At 36.9% G+C, this 26185-nt stretch overlaps 1 protein-coding gene across 2 annotated transcripts in view; it reads left to right on the top strand.

The window, feature by feature from the left end:
• Positions 1–26185, top strand: part of Epc2 (enhancer of polycomb homolog 2) — a 90712-nt gene that overhangs the window by 26307 nt on the left and 38220 nt on the right. For both annotated transcript variants that reach the window (XM_021192472.2, XM_029536143.1), the window contains exons 2-3: positions 461–620; positions 25993–26138. In XM_021192472.2, the coding sequence (XP_021048131.1) occupies positions 461–620; positions 25993–26138 (306 nt within the window). The remainder of the gene's footprint in view (positions 1–460; positions 621–25992; positions 26139–26185) is intronic.

Raw genomic sequence — 26185 nt, forward strand, 5'->3', positions numbered from 1 at the left:
TATTTATTAAATATTTCCTGCATGGCTGTTATATGATTGTTGTACTCATCTTTATTTTAATTATTCAATTTCAAGCGTAGAAGATACTTAAAATTTATAATACAAACTTATTTCCTATGACTTGAATATTTTCTTCTTAATGTGGTAGTGGTGACAAATACCTCAATTTATTTAGCACACAAGGTCTATTCTGACTATAAACATGTATATATGGTCTTTAAGAATTCTACTTTTTAAAATTATTATAAAGTTATGATGCTGATAATAAGCTGCAGGCATTAAGGGAGACTGATGGTAATGCTTTCTTGGGTATGCAGAAAAAAAACCTGTGGTTTAGCAAAGGGAATCTATTCCAAATTGATTTTTGCATTTGTCAATTAACAAAGTAACTTTTAAATAGAATTACGCACGGAGTTAATATTACTAACACAACTTACGTTACCTACTTTACATTTTCCAGGAACATCACTTACAGCGAGCTATTTCAGCGCAGCAAGTATTTAGAGAAAAAAAAGAGAGCATGGTCATCCCAGTTCCTGAGGCAGAGAGCAACGTCAACTATTACAGTCGCTTGTACAAAGGGGAGTTCAAACAGCCCAAGCAGTTCATTCATATTCAGCGTAAGTTTGCTAATTGATTGTTTCTGTTTGTAATTTTAAATTATCAGCCACTGAAAATATTCTGTATTGTCTGAGACTTTAAGCTTTTAGTTCATATTCTTTGGGGAATAGAATGTTAAACATTAGATATTTAAATATGTTTGTATTTTCATTTGAGCTTGGAGATCACTTTGAGTTTTAATAATATTTGGACCTGTAATATTTATACAATATAAGATTCTTAGAACACAATTTATTATACCACTAAAAAGAGGATGGTTTGCCATACTCAAATACGATTTATTTTTAAAAGACCCATGTCTAAAATGTTCACAAGTAGGGCTATATCTTTAGAAAAATTCAAAACATCTTGCACTTAAGTTTTATAAAATTGTAATTGTAATTTTTTTTTTACTGCTCTTTTACTATAGTATTCCTCCCACTGTTGGTACATAAATGGTCACCATCTCCAGTTTTGGCAGTATTTTGATGATTTCCTTATTGTAACATTTTTACTACCCTTTGTTTTTCATCCTTATGCTATTCTGTCTTCTCTACAGTCTGCCTTGTACCAGAGTGGTGTTCCAAATTCTCAGTCTCATGCAGTCGTGTTCTTGATTAAAATCCTATTTCCCGTATTGTTAATATTCTGCACACAAGTGTCAGTGTTTCCTATCTTGTCAGAATTGCCAACATGGTTTACATGTTGGGTTACTTGTTAAGATAGAGATTCAGGGCTTTGGGGACGTCCTGCTGAAGCTCTTCTCTCTGACTGTCCACTTTTTTTTTTTTTTTTTCAAATATGCTGACTGGAAATGCATATTTGAAAGCACTGGGGATTTAGGTCTGGGGTTTGATAATACCTGGCATGTACTCTACCCCTGGATTACATCCTCCTAATGGTACAAATTTTAATAAAGTCCCCATAGGTAATCCTGAAACACCAGCATATTTATGATTGATTATCTTCCATTGATCCTAAGATGTCCATCTTTGTTTTTTTAATCTTTGAATTGAAGCTTTTATATACATGCTTTTAAATGATACTAAAAAGCCCTATTATGAAAAAGTCATTTTCTAGAAACTTCCTTTTGTCTTGTGTTCTTGCTGAACTCAGGATGGAACAGATGTAGGCAAGCACTGTACTACTCAGCCACAGTTCAGCCCTTTCCCTGACTCATTCTGGATTGAATATATTTGTAAACATTACTTACGTGATGTTTTATCTTTGAATCCTTTCAGTTTATTGAATTGCCTTTATTTTAATACCAGTGAGAAAGGAGACAGATTTTCATTTAAACATTTTTCCAAACCAAAACTAACTGTAACACGTTTCAATCAGCCCCATTCAATAAGCATAACTCTTACATTGATCTTTATTTTATTCTAAGTTTGTCATTTTATTTTAGCCTAAGTTTGTTAACATGTAGTATGTACTGAATTATATTTCATATTATACATGTAGTATTATATTCTGCCTTTTCCACATATTTTTCAAATTTTAGGGTTTTGTATCTCTAACCTGTCATTTTAAGCTTATGTAAATTTTTGTTAAATTGACATTCCACAGTTTGCTCACCTTATAAACCAATTGTACTTAAGGTTAGGAACTCTCAAGTTTGGTTTTTTAGTTAGATTTTTTAAAAGAAAGTCTTAAATTTAAAACACAACTTCTTGCAAACCCTGTAAATACAAGGAACTTGAGAAAATTCCACTATTGTTTTTTTCTTACTGAAGATTTCTAAGTATCAAATCATTTAGGTTACTAGGGGCAAAAAACTACATTATTAGGTATTGACTAAAATCTCCTGTGGTGTGTGTGTGTTTTGGCTGGAGGAAGAGTAAAGGCTGTTGGGATAGAACTTACTTAAGAGTGTAAACCTTTGAGTCAGTCATAGGTGCTCCTACAATTGTGCTTACCCATTTAAAACTGCCTCAGCACCTCTTTATCTGTTATTTATATGATAGAAGTTTTAGCCTGCATGTATAATGTAAAGCCTTTCTTTGTGTCTCACCAACCATGTTTGACTCTGCATAATGCCACCTGAACTGAATGAAAATTGGGTGTCTTCCCCCCCCCCCCTCCTCTGCGCTCATTAGGAGCCTATCCCATTCACTACAGTATATCATTACGCAGTGCGTCTGAAACTGCAGTCACAGCAAATTTTGGTTTTCTAATTTCTCTAGCCTTTCACGATTTAAGCTATAGGAGTGGTGAACTCTCTAAAACCTGCTTTATTTATACCTTATTTGCTTGTACCTTCTTAATCCTTTACACTTATTTTTATGATAAGTCTCATCCTTGGGATGGCTTTTTGGAATGTTTCCTGACTCTGCTCAGCAAAATTCTTAGTTCTGTTCACTTTAAAGCCCCCTTCTGATGACTCTAAGCCATAAAGCACATTGAGATCTAAAATTCACATTTTAAAAATCTAAATCTCCTTGCCTAGGATACTATGAAACATGATTATGATTACAATGAAATGTTTGTTGAATAAGTGAGTAAATGAATTGAAAATTAATAAATACATACAAATCATGATTATTCTCAATCAGTAATTTTGGAGGACATAAAAATTATACTAGCTGGGCATGGTGGCGTATGCCTTTAATCCCAGCACTCGAGAGGCAGAGGCAGGCGGATTTCTGAGTTCGAGGCCAGCCTGGTCTACAAAGTGAGTTCCAGGACAGCCAGGGCTACCTAGAGAAACCCTGTCTCGAAAAAACAACAACAACAACAACAACAACAAAAAAAAACAATAAAAAAAATTATATACTGAGTTAAATATAAGACTAAAGTTATTAACATATACAGTCAAATCTTAAGACTTTATGGCATCCAAGTTAGGAATGTACAAGGGAGTGCTCTTAATCATCAGCAGTGTTAGTTTAGAATAGATGGATTGGGTAGAGATCAGGTTTGATGACACATTCCTATAATACCACCATATGGGAAGTAGAGTCAGGAAGGTTGTGAGTTCAAGGCCAGTCTGAGCTACATAGTAAGAATTCACCTCATAAAAGCAAAAGCCAGAGGTATAGGTTAGTGGTAGAACATTTGTCCAGCATATACAAAGCCCTGGGTTTGACTCCTAGCACAGACTCCCCACACCCAAGATGCTAGAAGTGGAATAAATCTGGATGTGAGATAAATATCTTGTTCGTTCCTGTCCTTTTCAGTGTCTGTTTTCTATAGTCACTGAGCTGATATTCTGAGAATTTACTCATAACACAAGAGGGTATTTCTTTTGGACTTCAAGAAGTTAATTCAATTTAGATCCCCTTATGAACAGTGGTGGTTACTTTCAATCAGTTAATTTCCCATTACCCTTTTATTTACTGGGAAAATATTTTTTAATTGTTGTCAAGTGTCAGAATTTTAGAACATGAATAAATTTGAAGTGTTGCATTACATTAACTTGCATCTGCTTTTGCAGCTAGTAGAATGACTTGGTTTAGAAGGAAGGTTCATCTCCTCTTTCACTGTATTATACCTGTGTCTTAGTTAGGGTCACTTCTGTCTTAGTTAGGGTTTTACTGCTGTGAACAGACACCATGACCAAGGCAACTCTTGTAAAGGACAACATTTAATTGGAGCTGGCTAACAGGTTCAGAGGTTCAATCTATTATCATCAAGGCAGGAGCATGGCAGCCTACAGGCAGACATGGGGCTGGAGGAACTGAGAATTCCACCTGTTGTTGCAAAGACAGCTAGGAGAAGACTGGCTGCCCGGAAAGCAGCTAGAATAAGGGTCTCAAAGCCCATGCCCACAGTGACATACCTACTCCAACAAGGCCACATCTACTCCCAACAAACCCACACTCCCTGGGCCAAATTATACACACTATCACAACCTGCAGATATGTATCTATAGATTACCTGCCCTGCTGAACTAGGAGAGAGTTCAGGATAAAGAATTGGTGAAGTAGCTTCTTGTTACCTGTCAGTTGAAAACACACTCAAAAAGGATTGAGTTGTTCTAATCTGTTCCTAAGACCCTGAAACCAGAGAAGATAGGATGTGTGGACAGTCCTTTCACTTCAGTATACTTGGGATAGGCTGTTTGGTAAGCTGATCATTTTCATTCTACATGAAAAAAGGGAAATTTAACACTCATTATAAAGTGGGCTTTCATATTCTTTTTATTTTCAACAAGTAAAATACAAGCCAGACTAACATTTAATTTTACTTTCTTGTCCGTGCATAACCTTCAGTGTTTTCCCCAGTAACAAAACTAGTCATACACCCTTTTCCTTGAGGCAGGGACAAGCATACTTTTATTGAAACGAGTTAGGAATGGTCTATTTATACTTTGAAAGAGAAAAGGCCAGGACACTGGCTGAGCTTTGCTGCATTTCTGTACTACACTAGAATTACCTGGCGGAAAGAATGTACTTCTGTTGTCTCTTTCTCTCTCTCTCTCTCTCTCTCTCTCTCTCTCTCTCTCTCTCTCTCTCTCTCTCTCTCTCTCTCTCTCTCTCTCTGTGTCCCCTCTCCCCCCTCTCCCCCCTCTCCCTCTCTCCCTCTCTCCCTCCCTCCCTCCCTCCCCCTCTCTTTCCCTTTCTCTCCCTCTCCCTCCACACCCTCTGTCACTGAGTATTTGTCAAGAAATCAAACTTGAGTATAGATTGTAAGAAATGACATCCCCTATTAAAATAAGCAAGTGCTAGAAAAACAGTACCACCAATTAGAGGCAGTTTGTATTCAATTTGTGGAACTTTCCAGAGTAACCTGGATCAAGTGTTTAGAATGACTGAGATAGTGAGCAAGACCAGACTCAGACAGCAATTGCAGTTCACATCAGCTGATTCGAAAATTCTTCCCCCCAGGTTATTTAGTAATTCCTGCCACCTCCTGAGTCTAACATGAGCTAGATAGAAGTGACAGAGCAGTATCTGGATGGGAGCTAGTTCAGTAAGGAGGAATGTTCCTGACCTAAAAGATGTTACTTAGGGAAGGTATTTTGGGAAGAACAAAGTAATCAACCCCTTGTTCATTTTGGTAGAGAGATGAAAAGTCTTGAGTTCAAGGAGAATGTATGCTCCTTTGCCCTCAGTAATTTGAATGTCTGGTATTTAAAAAGAGGGGACTGGATTTACCATCACCTAGACTTAAATATAACAGACTGTGATGAGTAAAGCAATCAGGGAGAAAGTAAAACACTCTAATAGTTAAATTGCATGTAGTGTGACACATGTTTTAAGACTGTTAAAATACATAAAACAAAAAAATTGAAGTTGGCTATAGAAAACATGTTGCCTAGTGATAGAAAAGGGTGGTACATACAGCTGTTGGGACATACTTTTCTTTGGGCTGGGCAGAGAACTAATGAATGGCAGAACATTCTTCGTGAGAAGGGGCATGGTGCCAGACATGAGTGGTGGCAGTGTTGTTGCTGACTTAAAAACACTTAGAACTCCCTTGTGTGTCTTCCTACAGAATATACTATAGAAAGATATAGCTAGTAAGACCTACCAGGAATAGACCTTCAGCACATTTACCTAGCAACTAGCATCTTTCCTGAAGATGCTGGAGTGATGCTGTGCTACCTTGGGAGTTGGCATATTCTAGCATATTAGTTCCCTATCTTGTACAAAATCCAAGGGAAGTTTGCTTTCCTGCCTTACAATTCTGTGGGCTACCTATCTATAAATAATGTTCTCTGCTGTCGGCTGGTGGTGGCAGCACATACTTTTAATCTCAACACTTGGGGGGGCAGAGGCAGGTGGATCTCTGAGTTCAACAACAGCCTGGTCTACAAAGCAAATTCCAGGGTAACCAGACTGCACAGAGAAACCTTATCTCGAACCCCAATCCCCATCCCCCAAAAAAGAGTTCTCTGCTCTAAATTTTTCTGAAAATGCTTATTTCTTAGGATTTTTTTTAAAGGTTTCTCTTTTTTTTCCATTTCTTTTTGTTTTGTTTTGTTTTTTAAATTAGATATTTTCTTTATTTACATTTCAAATATTTTCCCCTTTCCAGGTCTTCCCTTTGGACACTCCCTATCCCATCCCCCAGCTCCCGCCTCTGTGAGGGTGCTCTCCCACCCAAACACCCACTCCTGTCGTCCTGCCCTGGCATTCCCCTACATTGGGGCCCAAGGACCTCTCCTCCCACTGATGACCAACAAGGCCATCCTCTGCCACATATGTGGCTGGAGCCATGGGTCCCTCCATGTGTACTCTTTGGTTGATGATCTAGTCCCCAGAAGCTTGGGGGGTGGGGGGGATTTTAATAGGAAACTAAACTTTTCTTCTTATGTTGTGAAATAGCTAATATTAAGTGAGCTATGTCCAGGCTTTGTTTAATGTTATAAATTTTAGTTAGACTAGGTCATTTGTTTCTTATACTATCCCCAGAGATTTAGGTTATAGGCCTGGACACTCTCAGCCCCAACAAGCTAGGTTTGGTCACCCATCCTCATTATGTCAAAGGAACAAGTAGTAGTGTGAAAAAGTGGAGAAGAGGTTTATTCGGTGTACCTTCAAAGGGAAGAGAAACAAGGAAGAAAATTGCTCTCATTCCAGTGCGCATGCGTAGTTAGTTGCACTCAAATATTAGGACCATACACAGGAGAGGTGTGTGGGTGTGAAATTGCTTGGCCACTAAGCTTGATCTGAGTTCAGTTTCTGGGCTTGTACATGGAGGAGGGAGAAAACTAACTCCTGAGAATGATTCTCTGACTTCCACATGCACTCAGAGACCTGCATATACAAATAGTGTAAGAAAATCTATAGTGTTAATCAGTGACTCATTTCTTAAAGACAACCAACACATGACAATTAGTAAGTTTGTTTTAAATATGCATAGTGTTGTATGCATGAATATGTGAATGTTTTACATTAGTTGTGTGTGTATGTGTGTGTGTGTGTTTTACAAGAGTGTAGTATAATGATAAAAGCTGTACTATAGTTTTGAGCATAGTGGCTTGTCTCAGCTATGCAAGAGATTGAGGTAAGGATCACTTGAGCCTGACATTCCAGACCATCCTGAGGAATCTAGTGATATCCTGTCTCATAAACAAGGACAACATAGTGACAAAGGGTAATATATGAATACGTAGACCACTTACAGTCATTGATTGTCAGATATTACAGATGTACGTAATTGAATGTGCTAGCAACACAGTATGATTCATATTAGCATCACCACAAACGAGTGAGTGATGGAAATGTTTTTAAATGTCATAATCATATAGAACTACTGTTGTATGTAGTTAACAGCTGACTGATTCATCATATGAAAGATCACATGTGTGCATAATATATTGTCATTCTGTTTTGAACAAATGATCTTTTTACCGTTAGGTAATTAGGAATAAGAAAAAAAATCAGTTTCATTTTGCCCTTGTTTACTTATTTTCTAGTCTTCCTTTATACAGATTAGATTTTTTTATCCATGTCATTTTCTTTCTCTGGTGGACTTTGAAATTTCATGCAAGTCAAGCATGTGGCAGCAAATCACCTCAGATTTTATTTATCTGAGAACATTTTATTTGGGGAGGATTATTTCATAGAGTGTGTACTCTTAGGGTAGAAGGTTTTATGTTGGTTTTCAACATTTCAGATATTTCAGTCTACTCTCTTGGCTTGCACTTCTAGGACTGTTGAGTGTAATTTTTATCTTTGCGCCACTGTAGGTCCGCTTTCTCCTCCTGGCTTATTTTTAGATTTTTTTATTTTTTGCTGTTGTTATATATATATTTAGTGTTTGTGCATGCTTGTGTGTATGCTTGTGCACATGCCACACACAGTTTGTCTGTTGAGGTTAAAGGAACACTTGTGGGCGATCTCCAGTTTTAAGTCTTTGGCTTTTATTCTTTTTAATGTGTTGTGAGTTTTAGTATTTATTTTGGATTTTTTGAGGCAGGGCCATGCTTTGAAGCCCAGCTGGCCTCAGACTTAGAATAGTTTCCCTTAGCCTCCTCAGAGCTGGAATTACAAATGTGAATCCCTGGGCCCACCCAAGAGACTCTTTGCTTAATTGTCTCTAATCTAATAAACTTATTGCTGCTAGTAATTTTGACCTTGTCATTGGTTTAGATTTTCCTTTCTAGGATTCCTGTTTTTCAGCTTACATTATCCATCTGCCTTGCAACATGTCAATTTGCTGCTGTTTATTTAGTTATGCTAGCGTTTTCTTAATTCCTTTTCAGAGCAATATAACATTCCTATCAGGTCCTAAATCTGATTGTGGTACCTATTAAGTCTTAGATGTGATGTAAACTGCAGCAAACAGTAAACAGTAAACTGCAGCAAAGAAGACTAATATGAGTGGGGAGTAGTACAAAATCAGACAGACAGATTGATCTGGTGAGCCTGGGTATCTGGATTCTGAACTTTGGTGCTTCTCAAGGTTTTTCTTTTTTTCTACCCCCCCCCCCCCAACACCCATTTTTTTGTCCTTTTGATGGGGCAAGTAACAGGACCTTGCCCACCAAGCCTCTAGAATTGGTTTTTTTCTCTTCCACCAGATCAGCAGATTAGGTTCTGGTAAAATAACTCATGTGCAGCATTTGCTAAGAACTAAACGTTCTGGTATATTTCAAAGTGCTTCCCTTTCTTCTCCCACCAGAAGCACTGAGGGACCCTGTGTTCGCCGCAGACCTACTCACATACCGGAAGGTGAAATATATGCAGCACCCCAATGCCTGGGTGCTTAGACTTGTGTAGGCCACCTTTAGTCTTGGCTTAAGCACGCACATATCTCCTGAATTGGTTCCAGAGTCTCTGAATTCACCTGTCTGTCTCTCCAATTTTGGTGGCAATGACTTACTATGACCTTGTTCATTTTGTTTACCTTTTCATGTGTTATTAAGATGAAATGGCAAATTTTCAGTTCCTTACCTGGAAACCTGAAGTTACGCATGTAATTGGTTTCTGGCTTTCTCTGGCAGTCTTTATATTTTTTCTCTCTAATTAAAACATAGTTGTAGTCTGCAGGTGATATCAGGCAGTGATAACAAGCACTGCTTGTGTTGGCTCTTTTGTCTTCTGTGATGGCTAGAGACTTGTGAGAAAACGTCAAAAACTTGTGAAATTTTTTATGGTTTGTGTTTAAGATGCCAGCAGTAATTATAAATATTCGCCTTTTGGATGAATGGAGTTTATTCAGCTTTAGTTAATAACTTCGGTATTATTTGGTTTTAAAGAATTTTTTGCTGTTTGTTCTTCCCCTTCCCCTTTCTTTTCCCTCCTTCCTTCTTTCTTCAGCCTTCTTTGTTGTCTACCTCTTGGGTCTGCTATAGCAGTGTACCTAGGCTATCCCTGCCGTCTCCTCACGCTGGGGTTGCATACATGGGTTTTATAAGTTGTACCCTATCCTGGAGCTGCTCGCAGAGAATGGTTTCTCAAGTATTTGCTTTAGAATATGTGTGCAACTTATTTACTTTTAAAATTAATTTTAAATAGGATCACTTTCATGTTTACTTTAATTAAAGTGATCTGATTATATATGTGTGTGTATACATACATACATACATACATACATAGTTTAGTTGCTTTAGGTTTTGGTTTGTTTGGTTTGGAACAAGGTCTTCCTCTGTAGCTCTTGATGGACTAAAACCCCCTGTAACCCAGGGTAACTTCAGTTATGCAGTCGCCCTCCTCTGTCCTTTGCCTTGAGTACTGCGATTTCAGAATGGACCACTGCACTAGTCTAGTTTCTGTGTTTGTAAGTTTGCTCACTATTTATTAGTTCAGTTTTATTCATACAAAGAATATACAGCTTTCATTAACATTTAGCCAAGAATTTCATTTTGCTTATAGCGACTAACAGTTACTTTGCTGTCCTTTCTAGAAGCGTTTTTAGTGACTTTAGGCACTGATAATGCTTGAACAGGGGTTCTTGGACAAAATGCTATATTAGGTATGAAGGAACAGACTGTGGGAGCCATTTTTGAAGGATTTTGAATTAGATTTGGGTTTTGCTTGTTTGTTTTTTAAAAGAGAATGTGGCTGTTACTGGGTGTGAGACCTCAGTTGCAGATGAGCCTCCTCTTCAAGGTACTGAACTATGTATGTATTTCCACTGTTACTAGACACTGGGAACAGAAAACAATTTACATCTCTTTGATTACTAATAGTGTTTAGTTCAGACTTGAAAAGTAACAGATTGAAATATTTATTAATTTTGTATTGGGGGGCTATAAAACAACCTTTAGTTATATTTGGTATGTGTATGTTTAAATGGACTTGTGTTCATATTAGAAGATGAAATTGGTAGTGAAAGAAAATGGTGCCTAAACATTCTTTCTGAGAAATTTTTATTTTGATATCATTTAAATGATATTCCTAAAATTTGGCATAACTTCCAACTGAAGAAAAGGTGCCAGAATGGCATAAGAATTCTGTAGCCTCATCTCCATGCCTCAGTAAATGTAGAGTTAGTGGTATTCATTGCTTGTTCCCCAGTTGTCCCTATTCCCCTATCATTCTCCTCTTCCCCATGGTAGTTTTCTTTCTAAATTCTTTTTGAGTAAATTTTAGATTTACTTACAAATACCTCAGTGTATGTTTCTTAGGAACAGTGGCATTTTCTCATTTAACCACAGCGTGGTTATCAAAATGAATAAACTGTCTTTGGTATAATATAGTTAACTAATCTCTTTGACCTTGTGTATAATTTAATAGCTCTTTATATAAAATCTTTATAGTAAAGGAAAATCCAAAAAGAAAGTTTTTTGTTATCTGTCATATCTATTCAGATTACTCCTAAGTTTTCTTTTGCTTCATGCCAGTGATGTGTTTAGAGAACAGCCTAATTACTTTGTAGAAAGCACCTTAATGTGGACTTAACAATTATGACATGGTTCTGGCTGAATGTTGGGGTTTTGTTTACCTTTTCATTGTAATAAAGAAATGGCAGAGCATAAATTTACCTTAATCACTTTCAGTATATATTATTAGCTAGATCTCTGGAACTTCCATTTCATTTAGAAAAACTAAGCTTCTATGTCATTTGAATAAAAATTGCTCATTACCTCCCTAGAGCCAGGCCCTGACAATAACTATGTCTGCTTTCTGTTCTATGAGCTTGAGTGTTTTAGATACCTCTTGAATTGACTTCTACAGTATCTTTTGTGGCTTGCTTACTTCATTTGGCATAATGTTCTCAAGATTCATCCATGTCATTAACTTACAACAAGATTTTGTTCTTATAGTATTTTAATGTAGTATTACATAATCCACTATGTCTACCATATTTTTAAAAAATCGTTCATCAGTATATGAACATTTGGGTTGCTTCTATTGTTCTGAACAGTGTTGCACTAAGTGTGGGTAACCACGCAGCTCTTCAGGATCCTCTTTTCAGTTTCTTATGGGCATTAACCCAGATTGGATTCTTGAATTATTATTATCATTATTATCACCATCATCGTGATTATTATTATTATCATCATCATTATCATCGCCATCATCATCATTATTATTATTAGGAGGAGGAGACAGAGGAGGAGGAGGATTTGTAGTACTTTGAGAAACTGCCATACTAATTGACGCTCAGCAGTACATTTTTTTCTTAGGCTTTTTTTGGTGCTAGTGACCATCTTAACAAGAGGGAAGTTGGATCTAATTGTGGTTTGATTTGTAGTCTCTGGTGATTATTGATGATCCTTTCATATGCTTATTGGTTGTTGTATTAGTCAGGGTTCTCTAGAGTCACAGAACTTACGGATATGCTCTATATAGTAAAGGAATTTATTGATGACTTACAGTCTGCAGTCCAAATCCCAACAATGGTTCAGTAGTAGCTGTGGATGGAAGTCCAAGGATCTAGCAGTTGCTGAGTCCCCACACAGCAAGAAGGCGAAAGAGCGAGAGCCAGACTCCCTTCTTCCAATNTCCTTATATGGTCCCCAGCAGAAGGTGTAGCCCAGATTAAAGGTGTGTGCCACCACACCTTTAATCCCAGATGACCTTGGACTCGGAGATCTCCCTGTCTTAATCTTCTGGATTCANTCACCACTGTGTCTCAAGATCTCCATACCAAAATCCAGATCAGGAACTTCTATCTCCCAGTCTCCAGATTAGGTTCACTGGTGAGCCTTCCAATTCTGGATTGTAGTTCATTTCAAATATAGTCAAGTTGACAACCAGGAATAGCCACTACAGTTGTTTATGTTTCTTTAGAGAAATACTTCTTCAAGATCTCTGCAGATTTGAAAATTGGATTTCTTAGTAGGGGTTGTTCTTGAACTGTAGTGCTTTTATTGTGGATAGTATCTTCTTATTACATACATGCCTTGCATTTCCCTCTTTCTTTTACACTGTTCATCGTTTCCTTTGCTGTGCAGGAGCTGTAATGGGGAGGCTTAGGCCATGGGAGTACTGTGAGTTGACAAGTTCCAGATCTGCCTGGCTTATACTGTAAGGTTCTGTTAGAGGTGAGGTGGAAAACACAGGGAGGAAAATTAGTGTGAAATCTTGTCAGAACTTAAGTCCTGTGTTTTCTTCTAGTAGTTTTGTAGTTTCTGGTCTTAAACCCATTTTTAGTTATTTGTTATAAGAATTCATTTCCTCATGTGAGTATTCAGTTCTCATCATCTGTTTCTTCTGATTGGTTCATTTTGGGACCCTTGTCAGTCATTTTAATATACACCTGAGTGTTCATTTCTGAGTTCCCTACTTTGTAGAACCTTATGCTCATATTTTATTATTTGGATCACTGTAGCTTTGTAATTTATATTTTGTAATTTAGAATTTCATATCCTTGGCACAGCTATTTATTTTCGAAAGAACTGGTAAAATCCTTAGGAAAGAATGCCATTAGTAAAGAAAACAACATTAATTGCTCATGAAATTTTGTTTTATAATTTTTTTTTCAGATCTTTTGATTTCAGCTATGTACTGAGATCAGACTGAGTTCACTGTCTTGTATGTAAATGTTGAAACAGCCAGTCTGTTGGAAAACACTGCTAGTGTTTTTGCCCCCCCATTAAGATTCTAGAAATACATCTTGATTTTTGAAATGTATGCTATATGAGAAACTAATATATTTCTGTTCTTATGTGTGTGTTGGTTTTGGGTTTGGTTTATGATGATTATCACTTGCTGCCTGACCTCGGTCTGGATAAGAATTTCAGCTCTCATTCTCTACCTGCCAAACTGGAGAGTGAACAAGAATGATAATAGTTTAGAGGAAAACCATGAAAGTGTCGGAGAGTAAATAGGGACCACTCACCCAGAACTGTTAAAACACAAAGTGGTTTTTATATCCACAAATATGACTTTAAATAGAGCAGGTCATTTTGACTCTTTAAAGACACACACACACCACTCTGAAGCAAATCTCCCGTGTGTTGAGCCTGCACTGTAGCCACTCTTACAATGAGCTACTTTATCAGTAGAAATAAAATCTTAGCTTCTCACCTAAACTCAAGCATGTGGGTCTTTTTATTTTGCACCTCTTATTATACCGTGTGTATTTTTCTCTTTTTAAAATTTAATACACAAACACACATGTGTATGTTTGTTTTGCCTATATGTGCATCATCTGTGTGCATTGCTCAGAGAGGCTAGAAGAGGATGTCAGATCCTCTTGGACTGGAGTTATTGAAGGTTGTGAGCTGCCGTGTGGCTGCTGGGAATCGAACCTGGGTCACCTGAAGGCAGCCAGCACTCTTAACCACTAAGCTACCTCTCTGGTTCCCTGTATGATTTTTCTTCACCTTGCTTTTTTATGTTTAAGAGTAATTTTAAAAAGACTGTAGTCTGGGAATTAATCTTTGTTTAAAAGTTATTTATTTATTTACTTACTTATTTATTTTATATGCATGCACTGTAGCTGTCTTCAGACACACCAGATCCTGTTATAGATGGTTGTGAGTCACCATGTGGTTGCTGGGAATTGAACTCAGAACCTCTGGAAGAGCAGTCAGTGCTCTTAACCGCTGAACCATCTCTCCAGCCCCAGAAATATATTGGCATGTATAGGATGTCCTTATTCTTCTTTTTTTTTTTTTTTTTTTTTTTGGTGTGTACACCCCTCCATCTAGTTTATTGTTAAAGAAGACTTGATTGTTTCCAGCCTTCTGTCACATACAGTGCTTTAGTGACTAATCCTGAATATAATGAATGTCATAGAAGCATGATTCTATTTGTCATAAAAGTTCAAATATAGTATTCTTGGAGATTTTACCATTTTACATTAACCTGAAAATGCTAATTTTGGGGGGGAGTTGTCTAATTAAAATACTGATTTTAGCGTTTGGTCTATTTATTGAAGAAACTATATACCTTGGTATAATACATTTTTTCTTTTATTTTTTGAAATTTTATTATAATTACATCATTTCTTCCTTTACTTTCCTCCCTCCAAACCTTCCTATATACCTCTTCTTGCTCTTTCAAATTCATGGCCTCTTTTTCCATTAATTGTTGTTCCATGAATATGTGTATATGCCTGTGCATATATAGTTATATTGCATCCATCTTATCTTATACATCATTTTATTATAGACTTATATATTCTATATATACATGTATATTTAATATATACTGTATTATATATTATTACTTATATACATGTTTTCAGACTGACCATTTGATACTGGATAGCCAGTTGCTGTTCTCGTCCATGGAGAAGACAGTTTCTCCTGCTCTCAGCATGCCCTAGCTTTCAGCACAGTAGCCTTTTTCCCCAGTATAAGTCATGCCTAAACTATCACAATATTTTAAAAATTAAATTATTAAATCCTTTATTTCAGAAATAGAATTTTTTTTTAATTTAGAGAAAAGTGGTACAGTGGTCCCTGTACACTGTCAACCAGTCTTGGATTCCTGTACTGATATCCTTTGTCTTACTTTGGTACCTGTGGCTTCTGTTTCCCTTGGTAGCATTATAACATATATTTCTTATGAAGTCGAGTGCCTTCAAATGTTAGGAGCATTTTTTCATAGCTCTTACTATCCTTCACAGAATTTTCTTTTGAATAGCAAAGCAACAAGAAAACGAGAATCTGAAAGAAGAAAATGAAGACTGAGAAAATAATACAGGGGAAGTAAAATTTTCTTGACACTTCCAACTCTGTGATGTTTTCTGGGTTACCCACTTGATCCTGGATAGCCAGTTGGTGTCCACATCCATGGAGAAGGCAGTTTCTTCTGTTCTTAGTATTCCCTAGGGTTCAGTGTATGCTAGGCAAGTACTCTACTACTGAGCCCTGGCAGCCCAGTGCCTTTCGGAAAAAGAAAGGGGCAGGTGTTCCTTATTTTGCCACATTACCAGGCTGCAAGTTCAAACTTAAAAGAATTAACATTACCAGCTGGCTCATTATCATTGCTTATAGTTCCTGTAATTGCTATTACTCCTGGCCAGTGATATTTATTATTTATTTATATATAATGAGTTTTTAGCAGTGGGTAGTTGGCTGACCAAAAAGACCAAGAATAATCCTGATTATAGAGCTTTTGAAGAATTAATCAGTGATTGGTTGAATTTCACTGCACAGCATTGTAGAAATAGCTTTGAACTTGGCTTCAGTTCACTTTCCTTGTAGGTTAGAGATGAGAGGTATGAACAGTATCTCTGGCTAAGTCGTATAACTCTAAGAAATCTGGGAGAATCACTTTAAAAGTCCTGGTTACTCCTTCAGTTATTTGATTGATGGTTCTCAGGCAGGCGCGGGTGTTGTTTCAGAACCTTGGAGAGCTCCCGGCAGAGGCACTTGTCTATTAGCTTTCAGTAGCTACCTTTAAAAGTTATTTTAAACCCTTGGACCTGAAAATTTTACAAATTCTTGAAGTTCAGTGTATTATTGTACATTAGACACACTATTTCTGATGTTTTAGTGCATTAGAGTTGTGGTTCTCAGAATAGTGTCCTTTAGTGTCACTTGGGGGTTAGAAATACAGACTTATAAATCTCACTCTAGACCTACCACATTGCAAATAAATGATTGATCCCAGTATTAACAAGTCCTCCATGTGGTTTCTAGTGAATGGTGAAGTTTGAGAAACACTGGCTTCAAGACTGTGTTGATAACTATGTAAATGGAAGGAGTGTGGGGGGGGGATCTTATGCAGATACTCTAGTATTCTACTTTATGTGAGATTTGGGTATATAATATTTATTGATACTAAACGTGTGCAGAATTTCAGTTCTGCTTTCTAAACATATGCTCATACAACTTCTTTGGCTATGTAGCCCTGGACACTTGTTTTGCTTTAAAGGTAGATTTGGGTCACATAGCCTCTTGCCCAGTCTCATGTTTGACAATTTATATTTTGTGGTTAAATACACTCCTCTCCTTATTCCTTTTGCTATTTCTAGAATGTCTTTGTATTCACTTTCTCTGTCTTTTATAGTATTGGTATATTGCTTGCTTCCAAGTGGCGCTTGCCATATGTATTGTATTTGAGGAGTCAGTTAGATATTTTTAGATAAACTGAAGTAATAATGGCTTTTAAAGTCATAAGAAAGAACTAGACAGTTGGATAGGAGATACAACCTGGTTAGTCTTTAAATACATGCTTCTGTTAGAAAGTACTGTTACAAGTGCTTAAAGATAAGCCTTAGGGACAAGATATACTTGTGTTTCTGTCTTACTTTGTTGCCTACAAGTAAAGGGATTTTTAAAAGTAGTTCCCATGGATAATCATTTAGGAAATAGATGGATGTGATTAATACATTTTAATTAATTAATGTGTACATTGGTGTTTGGCCTGTCTGTGTGAAGGAGTTGGATCCACTGGAACTTGAGTTACAGACAGTTGCAAGTTGCCATGTGAGTGCTGGAAATTGAACCTAGGTCCCCTGGAAGAGCAGTCAGTGTTAATTAACCGCTGAGCTCTTTAGCCTGACTAATATGATTTTTAAAACTACTGTAATTTAGGTAAATGTTAGGTAAATGTTGGAAAGGTAGCACATGTGTGGAGGTCAGAGGAAAACGTTTTTAGGGTCAGTTCTTACTTTCTAACATGGCTGTAACTCAAGTTATCAGGATTATGAGGCAAGGACCTTGCTCTGCAGAGCCAGCTCACCAGTTCATGATAGTCTTTTTGTATTGGCTTTGGTTAATAAATATAATTTGTAAGCTTAAATACTTTTTTATTATTATTATTTTCTTTATTTACATTTCAAATGCTATCCCAAAAGTTTCCTATAACCCTCCCCCCACCTCTGCTCCCCTACCCACCCACTCCCACTACTTGGCCCAGGCCTTGCCCTGTGCTGGGTCATATAAAGTTTACAAGACCAAGGGGCCTCTCTTCCCAGTGATGGCTGATTAGGCCATCTTCTGCTACATATGCAGCTAGAGACACAAAGCTTAAATATTTAAGTTCAAAATAAAACAAAAACTATCTGTCTTAGTTAGGGTTTTACTGCTGTGAACAGACACCATGACCAAGGCAACTCTTATAAGGATTACATTTAATTACATTAATGGTACAGGTTCAGAGGTTCAGTTCATTATCATCAAGGCAGGAACATGGTGGCATCCAGGCTGGCATGGTGCCAGAGGAGCTGTTAGCAGAATACTCGCTTCCAGGCAGCTAGAATGAAGGTCTTAAAGCCCACACCCGCAATGACATACCTACTCCAACAAGGCCACACCTACTCCAACAGGGCCACACCTTCTAATAGTGCCACTCCCTGGACCAAGGATATACAACCCATCACACTATCTTTTGACATATTGTGTTGTCTTTATTTCATTTTGATGTTCTAAAGACTTTCATTGCTGCAGCTAAGACTAGAACGAAGTGATTTATCTTCTGTGTATAATTAAAATGCCAGTCATTCTATGACCCTGAGGCCTATGCTCAGCTCACCAGAGTTCTTAACCAGTTTCTGAGCTGTAAGATGTGGTCTTTCAGCTCTAAATTATATAACTTTGCTGTGTCAACACATAAATAAACTCATATGTCAGTCTTTATTTAACTTCCTTGCTTTTTTGAAAATAAGGCCTTAGCGGGGGTATTCTGGCTGGGCTGGGGATTAAACCTACATGAAAGACACTATTAGAAGCATACAGATTATTACAGCTGCATGGGGGAACCTCATAAGTAAATGAAGATCAGAAAAAATAGGTGGGTTCTGGAACTGATGTACTATGTAGAACAAAGTCACAATTCTGAAAAAGTAATGGGAAATGAAAGGCAGATAACAGGTCTGTTTGTAGCCTTACTCTGGGCCAACTTGCTCTCCATCTCCTGTTTGGTGAGGTGTCTTCACATGAGAGCTTTGCTTTGAGGAATCAAAGGGAAGATTGTTGTGCTCTTCTTGGATCTGCTGCTTTCCAAGTATCTTTATCTGGGAATAATTTTCCCTGCTCAGAAATTGGTTAAGAACCCTAATGAGCTGAGCACAGGCCTCAGGGTAGAATGACTGACCAGTGTAGTGTATTTCATACAGTGAAAATGGTGGTAGGGAGAAGAGAATTTTTAAAAGTTCCAGCTGGATTCATGAATGAGTGAGCACAGCAATACAGATTTTAAGACTGATTTTTCTCCCTTTATTACTACATATTGCATGAGCGACCATAGTTAATTCCAAAGTTTTTCACATACCTAATGTTTTTCTACTAAACAAGAAAGGACTTATATCAGTCACTCTTTGAACATCTGGGCTCTAGGAGCTATTTGTTTTTAAGACTTTTTTTTTTAACCTCTTTCCACCATAAGCTTCCATTTCTAAAGAACTATAAATCATCCTACCCAATTTATATGATAGCTACTCTTCTCTCTGTTGGGTAGTAAGATGAAATACAAAACACAAAACCTATTCTTGCTCTTTAGGTTTTAAAAGAGGAGGGTTTATATAGATGACTAGTATATATAGTTTTTCTGAGTAAACACACTGAGATGGTTTTGTGCATTCCTACCAACAACTTTGTTGAGGCTGTTAGCAAACATGATGTTTCTTGCTCTCTTTTGGTGTGTCTTCTAGCTATCTTAGTGTGTGAGGTATGTGTTCTACAAATGTATTTCTAAGTTTTGGTGATAGGCTTGCTTTGTTGTAAATGTAAGGTTCTTTCCCCCTCTGTATTGTCAATGTGTTCTCTGAAGTCTGCTACCTGCCTTCTTTCCTTTTTGGAATTGCTCTACCTGATAGTTCTTAGGCAAGGAAAACAGGAGGGGTTGTTCCTGACTTACACACACGCACACCCCCCCTGACTATTTGGGAAGGGATGCTAATCAGTAGTTTTCAGTGCCCAGTGGTGGTTTAAATTCATTACAGAGAAATCAAACTCAGAATTTCCTCAAGGTAACTTATTTACTGTGAGTAATACAAGTAAAAGGCGACTTACAGAGAAACGTAAAGTAGATATGGTCAAAGTTATTCAAAGGATACATTTTTTCCCCCCAACATTTCCATACAACATTTTTTCTTCTATTTTTGAGACAGGGCTTCTCTGTGTAGCCCTGGCTGTCCTGGAACTTACTTTGTAGACCAGGCTGGCCTCAAACTCAGAATTTCGCCTGCCTCTGACTCCTGAGTGCTAGGATTAAAGGCATGCACCACCACGCCCGACTTTGTTGTTTTGTTTTGTTTTGGTTTTGTTTTTGAGACAGGGTTTCTCTGTGTAGCTGGGTAACCACAAGTTGTATTTGTGCAGAAAAACCCCTGGCAATCACTAGGTTTCCTATTCAGGTATTTTTTACATAGAAATTGGTCATCCTTGAAAGCCTTGACGCCCTATACCTGTTTCATCATTGCTCTGCAACAGTAATATCTTCACTGCAGTTTCTGCAGCATTACAAGAAAAGGCAGAGGGAGATGATGACAGCTTAGAACATGCTAGGTGCTTCTGAAGGTGGATGAACAGCAGTGTGAATGTGCTTGATGCCATACAGATGAGTGACCATGATGGCAAATGTGAGGACCCATAGGCAGCTGGCCAGTGTATTTATGTGTTTTAGTGTTTAATATGTTTTTATTAAAGTAGTAAACAACCCATTGTAGCTAAAGTGGACATACATAGTTGTGAGTGTGTGTATACACATATAAATGTAAATTTTTGCCTCTGACTAGATACAATTCTCTCATTTTATTACGTATTAACGGTGAGGTTAATAAATGATATCTCATTTACAGGGGCTACTACTTAGAATTGTATCATTTAAAATCTTTTTAAAAATTATTTTAGATTCATTTATTTTACTTTACATATAGGGACATTTTTGACCTACATGTCTGTATACCATGTACATGCCTTTTAGAACCCCTAAAATTAAAGTTGAGATTTGTCTTTGACAGCAGAAGGACAGAAAGGGTCATTATTTTTGCAATAGAGTATTATTTCCTGCTATAGTTGAGACTTACCATATTTAATTAAAAACCATGATTTCTGTATATTCATTATAATGGATATCAATACTAAAATGAACCGTAACATTGTATTGTACTTTATTTACTTCAATTCTGCAAAATTAGACAATAGTCTTGATCAACTAATGATATAGAATTGAATCATAGGAGCTATCAATATTTCTTGAATGCTTGCTCAGTAGTTGGCATTATGATAGGTGCATATTATTTTATTCTTATGAAAATTTAATGAGATATGTAAGTTTATTGTTTTATAGCTTTTAATCTTTTGTTTAACTATAATTTTGTCATTTCAAGAATGTTATATAAATGGAATATACACTATGTGACTTGTACAATTGACATTTTCAAAGTCGGCATAATTCCATTGCAATTTTTCAAGTTGTTTGTATCAGTAATTTGGTCTTACGCATTGGGACTGTAAGCCCATTGCTGCTTCACCACTAGAAGACATTTTTGGCTACTGTGAATAAATTTGCTATGAACATTTGTGTTGACTTGTAAATTTTTAAATTATTTTAAAATTTATTATTCAGAGGGAATAGCTGTCAAAACCCAAATGTGGAGTCCAGAAGACAACTTTTTGGGTCAGTTTTCTTCTTCTTTTACATGGGCTCTAGGAGTTCATCTCAGATTGTCAGGCGTGTACAGCAGGCGCTTGGACCAACGGAGTCACTCTGCTTTTACACAAAGCCATTGCTTTTACATGAAGGGTTAGACGTCCACTGATGGCACCTCAGCTTGTCCTTGATGCAGCTGGTGTTTGAGTCCACAGTTTTCTGAAGCAGCCTTTATAAATTAACTTTCAGGCTGATATTTGAGCAGAAAGTGGTTCTTTCTTTAGCTACCCTGAAAGAAGAAAAGTCTATCTCTATAAAAGTTTTCAACCAGTTTTCTTTTCAAACTCATACTCATCCCTTTGAAGGAAGTGTGATTTTAGCTAACTCCTACATACAAAGGAGGAAGGGGGCTTTCAGTGTTCTCTTCCCTGCTAATTCCGAAACATTTATTATTTTCACTTCATTCTCATCAGCTCTAATGACTTGCCATTTGCTTTTTTGAGAATGGGATTTTAAGACAAGTCTCATGATCACCTGCCTTATTTAACTTAGGTTCGTGTTTTTGTTGGAGAAAATCTGCTGTATATACTTTAGACTCTGGCTGTTTGAGTGACTGGCACATCTGTGGTGCAGTTCCTATGGAAGTGTGTCAGATTCAGCAGCAGAACGGTCCAGGGCAAGTAGACATCTATAAATATAAGAATGGTTTGTGAAGAGAGTTCTGAATTCATAAATAAGTAGAGACCTGATTGGGGTTTGTTCTTTGGAAAGCCTTGATTTCTGAGTACTCTGCTAAGCATGGTTAGTATGTCAGAGAATACTTATGCTACACATACTGCTGCACTCTTGAGTAAGTAAAAAGACTGTGAATAGGTGAGGGTTGTATTATAGATTGAAAGGCCATGAGATGGAAAATAAACTATAGAAATAGAATGTTTTGGTGTTAAAAAGGAGTAGCAGAAAATATTGACTGCTTAAAATACTATATTGAACAAAGTACTGTTCCTTTCCCTTTTCTACTTAAAAACTGATAAACAGACATAGCTTTAATTAGTACAGTTAGAAGGTAAGAGGTTTAGTTCATTATCATCTTGGTGAGAAACATGGCAGCTTGCAGGTAGAAATGGTGCTAAAGGATCCGAAGGCAGCCGGAAGATTAGACTCCATACTGGCCAGACTTGAGCGTATACATGAGACTTCAAAGCTCTGCTTCCACAGTGACACACTTCCTCTGACAAGGTCACCCATCCTCCAATAAGGCCACACCTCCTAATAGTGTCACTTCCCATGGGCCAATATATTCAAACTATCACAAAGGACATAAGAAAATAAATGCACACCCATTGAAGTTCTCCCAGATCCACATGTCATGAGGAAACTGAAGGGGGTAGAAACCAAACTAGTATCACCATTCCTGGAAATTGGAGAGGAAAGACAGAGGAAAAGAATGTTTCTCTGTATCATACAACATGTAATAAGCATGACGTTATATAGTAGTTAACAGTCGTGTTGATAATGATACTGTGAAGTGAAGACAGCAACTGCCAGTCCTTGTTATGTGCTCCATTGAATTGGATTCTACTCATTTTATACCATGCTTAGCTAGCTGTTTAATCTGAAACCATCTCATCATATTTCAGCTATTGGAAATCTGGTCTTTCTGGTTTTATGTGTTTTCATTCCATTAGGCTGCTGAGCATATTAGAGACTTGGAAATGAATATGGTATAATGCTGAATAACTTTGAAAGGCATTCCTGGCTAAACTCTGCATATATTTCCTAAGCTAACACCAGTCAGCATGTAAACACATCATATATTCTGTCAAGAGACTATCCTAATTTCTTTCCCATACAGTAGCTGGTACTCTTCTTACAGAAAGTAACCACACTTTCTTGGTTGATATGATACTGCAGGGAATTTTCTGCTTTCTTTCCCACTTTGATTTTTCTTCTCAGTGTGCTTATTCACACCTTTAAATCCTTTCCTTTTTGTTCATTGCTGATAGGCTTTTACCACAAGAAATCTACACGCAGGAAGACACATAACCCTTATTCTCTTGTCAGTGCCTTTTTAAGAATTTCATTCTTTGAATTAGGATCTAGTTAAAACCTTTCTCCCTTTCCCCACTCTAAGCCCTCTCATATTTCCTCCCTACTCTCTTCAAATTCATGGCCTCCTTTTTCACTGATTGCTATTGCAATTATGTATGTTTATGTATATGCATAGGTATTCCCAAATAAAACCTGTTCAGTCCATATTATGGTACTTGTATATATGTTTTCAGGGCTCACTGACTGGCACTGGGCAACTAACTGGTGTGCTTTTCCTGGGAATGCCTATTTCTCCTGCTCCCAGCATTCCTTAGTTGCCTGTAGGGTTAAACCCTCATGGGCTTCACCTCATCTATTTAGCAGTCTGTTGTGCTTGTTCAGCTCATGTTTGGGCAGTCGTGTTGATGTGACTTTATGGGTATAGCTTCTGACATTCCTAGGAGACACAATCTCACAGCAAGCTCTTACAGTATTTCTCGCCCCGTCTTCATTAATGTTCTCTGAGCCTTAGGTACAGGAATATTTTGTGGATACCTTACTTTCTGTCAGTCTGTTATATCAAGACATTTCCAGCTCTTTTGTCTCCACCTCCTTTTCTTATGTATAGGGGGCTTTTCTTCTTGTTGTTATGTAGCAAGAAAAAAAATGTTTTCTGGGCTTCATAAACTGAGGTGTCAATAAATTAAAAAATATTATGCTTATATAGTTTAAAAGAATCATTTTATACAGAATTTATCAAATACAGGTTTAGCCAACAGCATTTAGTCCTCCTTTTACCCCAAGAACTGTGTAGAGGTATGTAAATATGATAAAAGCAGTGACAGCTTTTTGTCTGATAACGTAAAGAACCCAAGTATGCAGTAAACAGAATGCTGAAACACATGTACCTGGTTGGCAAACAGCAGGAAGTCTGAATCTCTAAGGATTCTTGTGCAGTTTTCAAATAAGAAGGACGGTGGAAATACTAGAGTAAAGGAGTGCTGGTGTAAGCCAGTCTTTGCCCTGGATCTGATTTAGCACATTGTCAGATCTCCTGTCAATTGTCACCATTAGTCTCTCCAAACTATTTCCCAGCTTTTCTTGTCCTTTCCCCTGCCTCACAAGCAGGGGTGCTGGCTTTTGCCAGAATAGAATCTAGATAGAGCAGATAGGAGGTGGAGGAGCAAGAGGTGAGTAAGATTAGGTAGGTGTGCACAGATGGTCATGCACGTTTATATATAGCTCTGCCCCTGAACCTGTGGGAATATCTGTTTACTGAGTTACTGCTGCTTAGTGATTAGGCAAGTCTTTCTTTAAAAATAGCTTCGACTTTTATCAGATATCTGGGTAACTGTCTGTATACCAAAGGTGTATCATTGTGTGCAGCTGCAAATAGCATTTTCTTTGTGGAAGAAAGAGTAGTGTTGAGTAATCTGTATAGTTTGTAGGATATGTAACATCTCTCATTGAGTCTGATCTGAAATAGATTGACTTTTTGAAAGCTTACTTGTAAATAAATGATAATCATGTAATTAAACAATATAAAAAAGGTAAGAATTACATTTTTAAAACAGAGTATACTTTTAAAATTAATCATAAGTACAGAATAGTGTCATAAGTTCACCAATAACTAGAACCTTCTTAATTATTAACTTTATTATGTGGGATGTAATATAAGTACTATGTAAATTTATGTTATTGAAATTACCAAGTTTGAGAGTGTATTTTAATTGATAACTACCAGCTTATAATTTCCTCCTCACAGCCCAAAATAGCTTAATAGCAACTTTTAAATCTTAGTCTAGTTGATGACTGAAAAATACTGTGTGTGTGTGTCTGTCTGATTTGCATGTTTAAAAGTACATTGGTATTCTCCACTAAAAATTCTTGACCAGTTTTTTAGAGGTATTGGGGTTTTTCTTGTATTTCCGAGAAATTGTAAGAAAAGTGTACCTTTGTATGTTACTTTTTCCTCAGTTCTTTGTCTACTGACTTATAAAGTTTTATATGTAAAAATTTTAAATTTATATAGCTAATTATTTTAAATTAGTTTTTGTGATATTTTTAATTTAAAACTGTCCATATAGTTCTTCCTGTAGTTTCTTTTTATGTTTCAGTGTATCTGGGCTTTTGTCTTGAATGTTGTGATATGTCATTCATTAGCTTCACAGTAAGAGTAGGCATTAGCCTTAATTTGTTTTGTAACTAGCCAGCTATTCTGACATCTTTAAAAATTAGTTTTACTTTACATTTTATCTTCACTGATTTACATTTTGTGCAGTATCCTAAGCTTAATTCTAGATTTTTAATGTTGCTCTGTAGTCATTGCCACATTGGCATGTTCATCTGTTATAATTACTGTTTTATGTTTTGTCATATATGTGAGATACTTTAAAAAGTAGTTTCTCAGTTGGTATTCTTATTCCATATGTAAAGCAATATACCTGTCACTGTATAGTCTCTAAAACTAAGTGTGTAACTTCATAATTTCAGCTCAATTTGAAGAATTTCTCTTTCTCTTTTCTAGCTTTTAACCTAGACAACGAGCAACCGGATTATGATATGGACTCAGAAGATGAGACATTATTAAATAGACTTAACAGAAAAATGGAAATTAAACCTTTGCAATTTGAAATTATGATTGACAGACTTGAAAAAGCCAGTTCTAACCAGGTACTGTACCATATAAAATTGTCTCGTTTCTTTTTTTTTTTTTTTTT

Source organism: Mus pahari, chromosome 3, assembly GCF_900095145.1.
Source record: "Mus pahari chromosome 3, PAHARI_EIJ_v1.1, whole genome shotgun sequence".
Taxonomy (NCBI): domain Eukaryota; kingdom Metazoa; phylum Chordata; class Mammalia; order Rodentia; family Muridae; genus Mus; species Mus pahari.